We start from the raw sequence: 12,231 nt of genomic DNA on the forward strand, positions 1-12,231 counted from the left end.
GGTGCCAGAAATGCTTAAATACCAGCTCAAAAGCCATCAACAGATCTGCATAGCTCTCTCATCTTATACCACCTTGGCTATAATTCATCATGGAGTACTTTAAATATAAATAAATAAATAATCTTTTTTTTTTTTGGTTTTTCGAGACAGGGTTTCTCTGTGTAGCTTTGTGCTTTTCCTGGAACTCACTCTGTAGACCAGGCTGGCCTTGAACTCAAAGAGATCCTCCTGCCTCTGCCTCCCGAGTGCTGGGATTAAAGGCGTGCGCTGCTGCTGCTGCTGCTGCTGCCGCCGCCGCCGCCGCCGCCGCCGCCGCCACCGCCCCGGCAATAAATAAATAATCTTACAGACAGATGAGAGGTACTAATCATGAGATACATACAAGGGATGCTTTGATGTCTATTTATACTCATGGGATCCAGGGATTTTTAGCTAGAGAGCTGATTCCTCTTCATTCATAGATATTCAGATTCTGGGGCCTAGCACACCATTACTTACTCATCAAAAACTCGAGGGTGTCCAGAATTTCAGAGCTGCATGAGAAATACCAGTATGATGTAACTGTCAACACTGCCAGTGTCTACAGAGAAGCACACTGCCCTGCTGTGCAGGTCTGCCTAGGAAGCTGTGTTACACTGAAGGTCATAGGTCAGGATCAAGAGAGCTTGTGTTATGCATGTGTGTATCGGGGTAAGGGCTCCAGCTGAACCATCAGAAACAAATGCAGCAGAAATCACTTTCAGCAGCACTTTATCTATTGGTTGTATACATGTGTCCCTAAGTACTTTTTCTATAAGTATATCAAAAGTAATTTTATTCATTTGTTAAATCCTTTGCTTTTTTTATTTGCTGAATTGATTTCCACAGTCCTTGAATGCTTATCCAGGTTGCATGTATTTCTCCACACCTTTAGATCTCGGGCAGAAGCTGTACTGAGTGTTCTCAATATAACATCACAGAATAATTGAAGTTATGTTAAACTGAATAAAAGCCTCTCAAATATGAAATACATAGTCTTTTGAGTAATAAAAGCAGAGCTAATTAAGTAAACTAAGTGGCCCTGACTGAAAATGAATTGCTGTTTTAAGGAAAGCTGGATTACTTTAAAAGGAAACAAATTGCTCTTTTAAAAAAGTCTTAAAAAGTATAGAATCATACCCCCTCCCCCCGTGGAATGAAAAGAGGAACTGTGTGTGAACTAGGTAAAAAGCATTCATTCCTTTTCAAACAATATGGTTTAGAATGGCCGATTTTCATAAAGCTAGTGATAATTTTTTAAAAAGACAGTAAAAATCATAAGAGACTGGAGATAATCTGGCTAGTGAGGTGCTTTCCTTGACCTGAAGACAGAGCCTCGGAGCGCCTCTCCTTGCTGCCTGGTCAGGATTTGAAAAGCCAGACTCTAGCACTACCCTAGTTTTCTTCCCACAAGTGTACCTCCAGGATACACACTCTCTGTGTATAGCGCCAAGTGTGTCACCGGAAGTGTTTTACACCCCCATTCCTGGGGCTGGAGAGACAGCTTTACGAGCATTTGGTGTTCTTGCAGAGGATCCCCCCCAAGTTCAGTTTCCAGCACCCACACCTGGCAGCTTACATTCACCTGTAACTCCAGCTTCAGAGCATCTGATGCCCTCTTCTGGCCTCTGTGGGCACTCACACACTCATGGCATATATACACAAAGACACACACACACACACACACACACACACACACACATAAAATAAAAACCTACATGCCTAATGCTTGAACAGTCATGAGTGGGGGCATTCTTTTCTGAATTATGATGGGTAATTTAATTACCTGACTCTCCATACTTATACTTGGAAGTTTGTTAACCTCTTTTCTACATTCCCATACATCTTTCTCACTAGCACCATCCGGCATGGACTTTTGAAAGTGTCAGGGAAGCCTTCAAAGACTCTCATACTTGGCACATCGCAGACATTAAGTGATCTCAGTGTCCAAAGACGTGACACCAGGGGCTGAATTCTGTACAGGAAGAGTTCCCAGGTCTGCAGCCTGTGGAATGGTTGAGTCTGCTTCTGTTTGCCACGGGGAAGTCCATATTGAAAATAGCACCTTTAGGCAAACTGACTTCATCTGAATCACTCTCCAGAAACTTCCTCTCAGCATCTGAGAAGGCTCTTATGTCATTAATCAGGTGTTTGGTTAGAAGCCTGTACCATGAGAGCAGGGTGGACCCAAGGGTATGGTGTTGCTAGAGTTTTCCGCCTTGCCACAGTCAGGACAATCTTGTCACCCGCCAGTCCCACAGCCGCTCAGACCCAACCAAGTAAACACAAGACTTATATTGCTTACAAACTGTATGGCGTGGCAGGCTTCTTGCTAACTGTGCTTATAGCTTAAATTAGTCCATTTCCATAATTATACTTGCACGTAGCTGGTGGCTTACGGCATCTTCACATGCTGTGGTCATGGCGGGGCTGCGTCAGTCTTCTGCTTCTGTCTTTTATTTCTCTTCTGTTAGTTATTTTCCTACCAGCGATAGTTTTATTTTTGACCAATCAGATTGACATACAGACCATCCCCAGCACAGCCAAGTGCAGACATCTCACACCTGCACTCAGCCCGTGGTCTATCATCCTCTATGCACCTGCTGGTAAAAAAAACAAGAATACAGAAACAGAAATAAGCAGTATGGTGGTAGTGCATCACAGGCATGACTCTGACTTAACTGGAACCAGCATCAACTCCTCGGAGACTAGATGTCAAGCTGCCTCCATTTTCCCTGGGATACATTCATATCTGTGAGGTGTAATTTTTTTTTTTTTAGCTTTGGTTCCCTCTGCATTTCAAGGTCTTGTGCACCTTCCCAAGCATCCCTTAGGAAAACATTTCTCACCTTAACATCTCCTCTCTCCTCCCTCTACCGCCGTGGCCACTGTTGCTTAAATAATGAGGAAAAGTGTCTTCAGGCTAAACCGCTAAGCCTGTGAGAACACGGAGTCTCTACTGCATTCTAGCCAAATAAATACTCTAGGCCTTCGGATGCAGAGACCTTAGCTGATTGGTTTGGTTGGCTGGTTGGGAAGAGGTGGCAAGGAGACAGAGGAGGTTATTGTCCTGGTGGTCACCTATGTTGAGCGTCCGGATGGGGGTGGAAGACTGAACCTCCAGAGTACAATAAGGCAGGGGCCAGTGACAGGTCCTACTGCTGTGACACTTTGTGGTGAAGCGAGGGTGAGCAGCTTAGTCCTCCTTCCCTGAGGGGACCTCATTTCCTAACAGTGTGGCTGACCTTATTTGATGAGGTAGAAGCCGTGACGAGGTTCCCCTGGGTCTGGCAGCCCGTGCTGCTGATTTAAAACAATGGACTGGCATGTGGGAAACCCTGAATTCAATCCTCAGCACCAAATAATAAAAATAATAACAAAAATAAGTCATAAATAAAATAATGGAGTGACTAGGGCTTTTCAAACCAAAAAAGCAATGGCAAGCTGTTCTAGAGATCAGAATGGCTGAGTTGAAGTTAGTTAAGGCTGGGACTTAACTAAGTCCATTACCAATGACTGTGTTCACAACGGATTGGGCATTTCTCTCTGGACTTCTGCTCTCGTGGGCATGGGGTGGGGTGAGGAGGGTTCAAGAAGTTGTACACTGTAGATGTAACCAACTGTCTATTAAAATAAAAAACACAGAACCAATGTAAAAGAGAAAGCCAAGAGGTCAGAGCTCAGAGCTAAAATCTTACCTCCTGCAGTGCTCCTAGCTTCCCGAAAGAGAGCTACTTCCTGTGTGTCTGTCTTTAAATAGTCTTTCTGTTCTGCCTTCTCATTGGTTGTAAACCCAAACACATGACTGCCTCGTCACTGCCTGTAAGTACCGCCCTCCAGGTCTTAAAGGCATATGTCTCCAATGCTGGCTGTATCCCTGAACACACAGAGATCTACCTAGCTCTTCTACCAAGTGCTGGGATTAAAGGCATGTGCCACCGCCGCCGCCGCCACCATGCTCTTGCTATGGCTCTAATAGCTCTGACCCCCGGGCAACTTTATTTATTAACATACAATGAAAATCACATTTCAGTACAAATAAAATACCACCATAGTACACAGTGCCACAAGTCTTTCCTTCTTCTGAAGAATCAGTGTTGTCTGTCTTCCTCCTCTGCCCAGGTGCTGGACTGGATTGAAAACCATGGCGAGGCCTTTCTCAGCAAGCACACTGGGGTTGGGAAGTCCTTGCATCGAGCACGGGCCCTCCAGAAGAGGCACGATGACTTTGAAGAAGTGGCTCAGGTGAGACATTGTGCGTGTGCATGTGCGTGTGCGTGTGCGTGTGCGTGTGCGTGTGTGTGTGTGTTGGATGGAAGCATGTCGCGTTGAGAGTCTATACCTGCTGTTCTGTCTTTCTGCCTAATACAAGAAGGCCTTTATCTTCCCTCAGAGGCCACTAGGTGAGTGTCCAGTAGACCCCCATGTTCAAGGTCTTAGAAAACCTTCCTACTGCTATGATCTAAGCAATGTCTTGTCCACAAGGTGGTGCTGGCAGAAGGGTAATGTTATCACACCCATCATTAGCCCAAGGTTCCTGCTTTTGACTGTCACTCCTGATAAGTGGGAGCTTAAAAACCACCCCAGCCCTGCTTGCAAAGCTGTGCACCATCCAGGACCTGAAGGAAGAGATGGCACCTGGTTCTCAGTTATGTACCTACAGAGTACATGCACCCAGAGAGTGTTCCTAGGATCCCTTTCATCTTTAGTATAAAAATGTACTCACTATTCGGTCTTTTAGCTGAGGACACACATTCAAAAGAGCACTGTTTTCTAATTTGGGGCGAGGATACAGTTTGAATGGCTGGTTATTTGTCTACCTCTGAAACTTAACCTGATTCCGTTATATCTGTCTTTTGGGATATTTTCCAAATAGATCCTGGAAACCTTCATCTTCAAGATGAAGTATTGCTGCACAGTTGTTTTTGAAGGTATGATCAGTTGTAGTGGAAAGTATAACTCTTAAGGATGGGATTAGGCAGGGTGTCCAAATGGGATGTAGGGGGTCAGCTTACTGGAGTATCAAGGATAGCAAAGCTATGTCTTGTCACATCACAGCTTTAGCCAGAGCTGGCTGTGATCCCACTTGCAGGCAGCCTTCAATGTAGATGCTACCCTAAGCCCGAGCCCTCATCTTGGAAGGCAACCAGCCCCCTGTAGGTTCAAAAAGAGGACCCATCTAGAACCAAATGAAGACAGAAGAGCTATGGAGCATTCCTGTGTCTCTAGGGGGCCTTCAAGAATATGAGAAAGAAATAGAGAAAAAGATGGGGAAGAAGTAAGCAGCCGTACAAGAGACACAAAGCCCTGTTCAAAATTATCTGAACTCAGGCAATGTAGGTGGTGGGGAAAGTCACATGTGAGAACCTTGGCATGGTGATGGGTATATAAAATGATGTGCCAGTATAGAAAAATAGGCAGATTCCTCAAATATATATGCATATATGCATATGCATATATATGGTATATTCCTAAGAGGAGTGAAATAAGGTATTTGTACCACCCATGTTCCCAGAAACATTATTCCCAATAGCCCAAAGGTGGAAGCAGCATGTATATCACATTCATCAGAGGATGAACCAATGAACAAATGTGATATATACATACAATAAATTATTGTTCAACTTTAAAGGGGGAGGAAGTGCTAGCAGGTGATAGCGTGTTGATGAACCTTGAAGTCTTTCTTATACTGAGGGAAGGAGACCAGGCACAATATGTATGGTTCCACTCTTATCCAGAGAGCCTGGTGTAAGCCAAGTTCGTAGAGATAGAGGAGAATGGTGGTGGTCAGGGATTAGGAAAGTGAGGATGTTACTGTGTCACAAAGCTTAGTTTTGCAAGACGACTTCCTAAGATACATGGTTGTGATGGTTGCACAGAACGTTACACTTAAAATTGTAAACATGGTTTCATGTTGTGTGTATTTTACTACAGTTGTTAAAAATAATATTTTGGGGTTTTTTGAGAATTTTATATATACAATGTATTTTAGTCACTTACCCCCTACTCCTCCCAGACCCACTCTTTGCCTCTCCACTGACTCCCAACTTCATATCTTTTCTTAAAACATAAAAATAAAAACTCATTGAGTCTCATTTGTGCCTGTATATACATGAGTATGGGGGCATCCACTGGAACATGATCAACCTACCAGGCCACACCTTTAAAGAAAACTTGACTCTCTGCCCCAGAAACTATCAACTGTCAGTCACTCCTTAGCTACAGATGAGGGCTCATGAGCCACTCCCCCATTTTTTTTTTTTTTTAGTCAAATGAAGACGTTCTGCATGACAAGCTGTGCTTGATCAATGTTGTATAGACATGGTACTCTGTGGGCTCTAAGGAACAAGATACAGCCCTGATCCAGATGCTCTAGGTTTCTCTCTAGTCTGCTAAGATGCAAGAGATAGAAGAAAACATATACATCCCTCTACCAGAGTGGAGCTGTTGTACGTGGGTAGTCTCTTAGAGTAGATCCATCCCATAGTTTCACTTTTCCTCTTCTCTGAGCTGTCCAGACCATCCCTTTTTCTGGAAGGATGTCACCAAAGACACCCTCAGCCCTGACTTAGCTCCGCTTTCCTTGGTGTCTTCTTATTGTCTGTAATGGGCTATGGCCTCAAGGACATCTCTAGTCTTGGTTTGTAGACCTTGAGAGGCTTGTTGACTTTTGTGTGTTGTTACATTCAGATAAGCCAGTGTTCACCATGACCCCATTTCTTCTGACTTTTCCACCAGTGCCACTCCTTACTTGTGGAACAGTGCTTTTCAGTTATCAGAAGAGGCACACACTAACTTAAATTCATACTAAAGAAAGAACAGACACATTTTTGAGTTATGGATAGATGATATCAGCTAGAAGACAACATGGAGGCTCAGGAAGTTCCTTAATGTGGCCACATCACCTTGCTTATCAGTAGCTCTGCTGAGGTTATCTAGGTATATCGAGCTCCGGAGACATCTTTGTGCCCTCGTTCTGTGCATAGGAGCTGGGTATAAAATTCATTCTGAGTATCCATTGGCATACACAGTATATGTGACTTACAAAAGAGTGAGGAAGCAGCAGTGCCATCCTGTTTGGCAGCCTTGGAGGTCTTCTGACCCTGCCCATGAAGAGTTCATATCTCCCTACGTGGGCTTTCTGATTGGACTCCATCCTTTTCTCCAAACAGAAGGGCATTCTAACTTCCAAAAGGCTCAGGAGTGTATCCTCTATAAAGAAGAACAAGGTGGCCTGAAAGGTTAGAGCCTGAGCAAGGGGGCCGTGAGCTTTTGTGAATAGGCCAGTAAAGGTGGAGGTTGTGGTTTGAAAAATTAATCAGACCTCTTCCTTTGTCCCATCCCTACTCTGAACTATTTGAGCTGTTTCACAACCTTGACTTTATGTTTTTAATAAGAAAATCAGACCACAAAAAAAAAGAGTAAATGGACTGTCGGTAGCTGTCTGCCTGAGACTGAATTTGCTCTATGGGACATGGTTACTGGGAGATGAAGACAGAGCAATCCCACAGGAAAGGTTGTTTTTCTTTTGCTTCTGGTCTCAGTTAGGTGATGGCTATTGGAAGGAAGTGATCTAAACAAAAAGTGTATTTTTTTTTCAACATAGAATCTCTCCTATACATTCAAGGCTGATCTGGAACTCACTAGTAGTCCAGGCTACCCTCAAACTTGTCCTCCTGCTTACGTCTCCTGAATGCTGGCATGATAGGTGTGTGCCAACACAGAAAATGCTTGGACAATGAGAGAGAGCCGTGACAAAAAAGCCACAGCCCTTGTCCCATGTCCTTTGGTGTTGCTGTGGTAGGCGTGGCCAGGAGGGGTAGGGTTCATCATGTCTCTACAGTGCAGGTGTAGACTAGCAATATATTTGGGTGTGTTCATCTTCTACAGGCAGTTGGGGGTCACTTCTAAGCAGTGCTCTAGAGGGCCGCTCATCTTTTAACCTCATCATCTTAGGAGACTTTGACGTAAGGCTGATGTGAGGAGTGAGTTCTAAGCACTCATTCTCTGTATTCAGGTTTTAAGTCGGGTCAGGGAGAAAGCTGCTACATCTGTTGTGGTTCCCAGAAATTTGGTTTTCTGAAGGAAAGAGCAAGCACTCGAGCAAAGGAAATGACTAACCCTGAGGAGAGCTTGAAGGGCAGTAAAACCCCTGAACAAATGCATCTTCATTCTAGGATGGTGGAGGTACCTATGATTGGACACCCTGAGGTAAAGACAGTTAAGGCAACTATTCGGACAGTTGTAAACTCTATGAAGAATCAGCATACCGATCCATTATCCACCATTGAACATTTGTTTTTGTTCATAATCACTCTTGAATACATTTGAAAGAAATTCAAATTATTTAGAGATAAAGTATTTAGAAGTGTCTAGACCATCCTGCAGATGGTGCTGTTTGAACAAGCTACCTAGTAGCTATGCCGTGGGAAGGCAGTAGTCCCTAGAACCTGCAAGATGGGTGGGGTCAGGAGGCATTCAAAGTGCAGGTAGTGAGGGCCTAGGCAGGGAAACTCTAGGGAATCTGTGTCCAAAGCATCACTTAGCTTGCTTTGCTCCTATAGGAGACGTGACACCCAGACACTGGTAGAAGTACCCCCTGATCCTGCTTAAAAAAGAAAAAAACTTGACTCAAGTTGTCTGTTAACTCACCAAATGACCCAGCCATAGAATAAAGCAGATTTTAAGAGACATTTATATTTGCGAAGTCCATTGTCATTGGGATAATGAACAAGTATGAATTGTCGCCCTTAGTAGCATGATTGTGAGGGGATAGATGCTCCCATGTCTTTGCAGGGGACAGATTGGAGTGTAGTACTGCCGTATGAGCCTGAGATACTGCTGTGTGGTAGGAAGGCACTCAAATGCCCATGGTTTAGAGAACAGCTGTGCTGCCCGGTGAGTGGTCTGCTTTATGGTCTCATTATCTGAAAGGCCAGATTTTCTATAAGCCTAGGTAGCCCCAGATTAGAAGCATTTACATTTGAATATACATTCCCTAAAGTCTCAACGCACCAAATCACAGTTCAGCAGCTAAGCACATTTAAGTAGCATTAGTGCAATAGTTTGCAAAGAATCGACGATTTAAAGAAATAATAAAATATGGACACAATGAAGTAATTCAATCAGTAAATCTCCATTTAGTTGTTTTGCTGTATGATGCCTTGGATGTTGGAGTTTTTTTTCCCCCTCAAACATGAATAGAATACATTTAAAAATCCACTCTACATTTGAGACCAAACTAAAATGTGTGGAAATAGAAGGACTCTCGTGGATCAGTGTCTCTTTGATAACTGGATAGTCAACGTGTCCTCAATGAACCTGGGGTGCTACAGGGAAATAAGCCAGGATTGTGCAGAGGGTTAAGAGCCTGTGCCCTGAAAGCTGGCCATTGGCCGTCATTAATCTCCATGCACCGTGAAGTCTTAGTGTTGAGCATTGAGACATACAGTTTCTATAATCTAATAAAAACATGACAAGGATCTTTGGTCTCTGAAAAGTTTCAACTTAAGAGAAGAAAAATTCCCCCCCCCTTGGAGTTTTCAAAGAGAATTGTGGTGAAAGCTAAGAATAACGTTAGTTACTTTGTCTGGTGAGCCAGTAAACATGGCTGCCGAGGGTGGCGTGGTGACCTTTGGGATGAGTTGCATCTTCTCTTCCGCCCAAGATGACGGCCATTTATAGTGGCTGCAGACGAGAGCAGATGCCAAAGGTAGGAGAGTCTCCACAGAGGCCTTCTCACACTCCGGCTTCTTCGCAAGGACGAAAGGTTTCTAGGCAGATGAAAGTGTTCTGAAGAGGAAAGCCAAGCAAATGTATAAAATGTAATGTCATGAAGTTGGCAAGGGGAAGGATGTGAAGAAGCCTGGAGATGGAGCGCAGTCTTGCCCTTCAGATTTCGTGTGACATTTCAGATGGATTCAGGACTTTGCCTTGCCTCTGTGGACACCAGGGAGAAGTCACGAGCTTGAGCTGATGGAGAAAGGATTTTGTGAGCACTCTTGTCAGGGTGTGTGTGTGGGGGGGGTTGTTTTGTGTGTGGATAACACCCGACCAAGAGTCCTAAGGTCATTTTGTTTATCTTTGATGTGCATAATTGGGGTAGGTGCCACTCTTGATGATATTATGGAAAGGTCACCACACATCCCTTATCAAGCCTGTGGATTAATTAATCTGCCTCTGTTTCTACTTCCTGCACATTCAGAAGCCATGGGGCTGTGTTCCTCGTGGCTTTAACAAATTGAGAGACTCCAAGCACAGGTGCTGTTTTCAGCTCTCTTTCCATGCGGTGTAGTGACTGGCGAAGAACGGCGGCTTTGAGAAACAAATGGCTGGCTGGGTGAAGCGTATTTCTGAAAGGTTTCTGGACTGTGTTTTCAGAGTGAGCAGGATGCACTTCTGGCGAGGGGTAGAGCACCTCCTGTGAAGAACGGAAAGGATACCAATTGTCAGAGAACCCTGCTGATCTGTGCAGAACGATTTAAATGAGTTTGAAGGAAATTCATTTCCTGGGAAAATAATCCCAGGAAAGCCAATACCAGAAACGCCTCAGGCTCCACGCAGGTAGTGTAGAGAGAAGCACTGTGAAGAAAATACTCTTAGATCATCTTAGGTTAAAAGTAAAAGAAAGCCCCAACAAGTTAAACTTCAAACTGCACTTAGATTATTTTTTCTAAAATCCAACATATGGCATATGCTACAAGTAGCACACTTGATCATTGGACACAAGAAGACAGATGTAGCAAATGTCCCTGTGGCCTCAGTGGATCAAACCGCTCAACTAGAAAAGTGGCCCTGAAGAGGAGTCTCCAGTAGGAGAGAGGAGAGATCAGGGAGTCCCATGCATTCCATGACTTCATAGAGTCTACAGCCGGAGGGTAGTAAGAAATACAAAGAAATAATACAAAACACAAGACGCACATACACAGATGGAGGCAAGGAAGATGCTGTTCTGATGTGGTTCTAGTTCTGGGGGACACTATGGTGGTGAGGGTGGTTTTCATTTTCCAGCTTTTCCTGGCAAGTTTGTGACACAGTTCTAATACACACACACACACACACACACACACACACACACACACACACACACACCAGTTAAACTGTTAAGAGCGAAGATTCTACGTAGTAGAAAGTAAATAATTATGTATTTCTTTAAAACCTCAAGCACTATTTGGCTGTCTCAACTCTTAAGAAACTTAGTCTTTAGGGGGCAAGGGTTTAGACTATTCCTGGAGCACAGAAGCATGATAAAGGCTTTTGAAAGATAATATAAACTAAAATAGAATCTTTACATCAGAAAAAGATTTTTTTCTATAATCTCGCTGTTTGGATCACATATAGTATACCTAATTCTGGAAATTATACTTTTAAAAGAGACTGACAACAACTTCCAGCTGTTGGAAGGCTGCCAGGAATGTGAAGTTAAAGGAACTGGATACATCCAATTTGAGTAAATAATGCTGTTAGAGTTTGAATATGAAATGACCCCTGTGGGGCTCATATGTTTAAGCCTGGGGGAAGTTCTGAAAACTTAGGGAAGTAGGACCTAACTGGAGGAAGTAGGTCACTAGGGGCAGTTTCTTGGGGACTGTTTTGTCCCTGGATCCTTCCTGTTTCTGTTACTCTAGTTCCTGGCCACCATGAGGTGAATGTTTTCCACCGCATCCCACAACTATGATACTTACTAAAATCTCCAATGGGACATTTTTGTTCATTAATCTGAAAGACACTATACAGATCCTGAATTTTCTTCCTTAGTATTTGATCCCGTCAACCACTACGTCCTTTTCAAGTTCTCTTCCCCTCAACCTCGAATGATGGGCTTCTGCTCTTCTTTTGCCTTTCTACCTGATACTTCTTACATTCTTCCCTGTAGCATGGGCTCCTCAGACCCTTCTCTCATGCACATGCCCCGAATGTTTTATAGTCTTTCCTAGGTTCATCTTCTGTTGGCTCCCAAATCTGTCTTCCATCTCTAATCTTACTCTGAGACCCATATGCATAAACTCATTGGTTTTCTAGATACCTCTGTTTTAATTTCTCAAGGAGAAATTCCAAGAGTCCATTTTATTATCTCCTTTGGACACTTCCCAGGCTTCTGCTTGCTCTTGTATTACCTGTAGTTGTAGAGGGTACCAGTTGCGCAGTTACTCAGTCTAGAACCTTGGAGTCATTCTTGGTTCTTTCCTTGCTCTCAGCCCTCCTCACTGAGGT

At 43.7% G+C, this 12,231-nt stretch overlaps 1 protein-coding gene across 22 annotated transcripts in view; it reads left to right on the forward strand.

Annotated features, from left to right (window-relative positions):
• The window catches only part of Kalrn (kalirin RhoGEF kinase), a 607,498-nt gene that overhangs the window by 273,947 nt on the left and 321,320 nt on the right, over nt 1–12,231 (forward strand). For all 22 annotated transcript variants that reach the window (XM_028886329.2, XM_028886335.2, XM_037209787.1 and 19 more), the window contains exon 10: nt 4,141–4,263. In XM_028886329.2, coding sequence (XP_028742162.1) covers nt 4,141–4,263 — 123 coding nt within the window. The remainder of the gene's footprint in view (nt 1–4,140; nt 4,264–12,231) is intronic.

Source organism: Peromyscus leucopus, chromosome 12 (assembly GCF_004664715.2).
Source record: "Peromyscus leucopus breed LL Stock chromosome 12, UCI_PerLeu_2.1, whole genome shotgun sequence".
In the NCBI taxonomy this organism is placed as follows: domain Eukaryota; kingdom Metazoa; phylum Chordata; class Mammalia; order Rodentia; family Cricetidae; genus Peromyscus; species Peromyscus leucopus.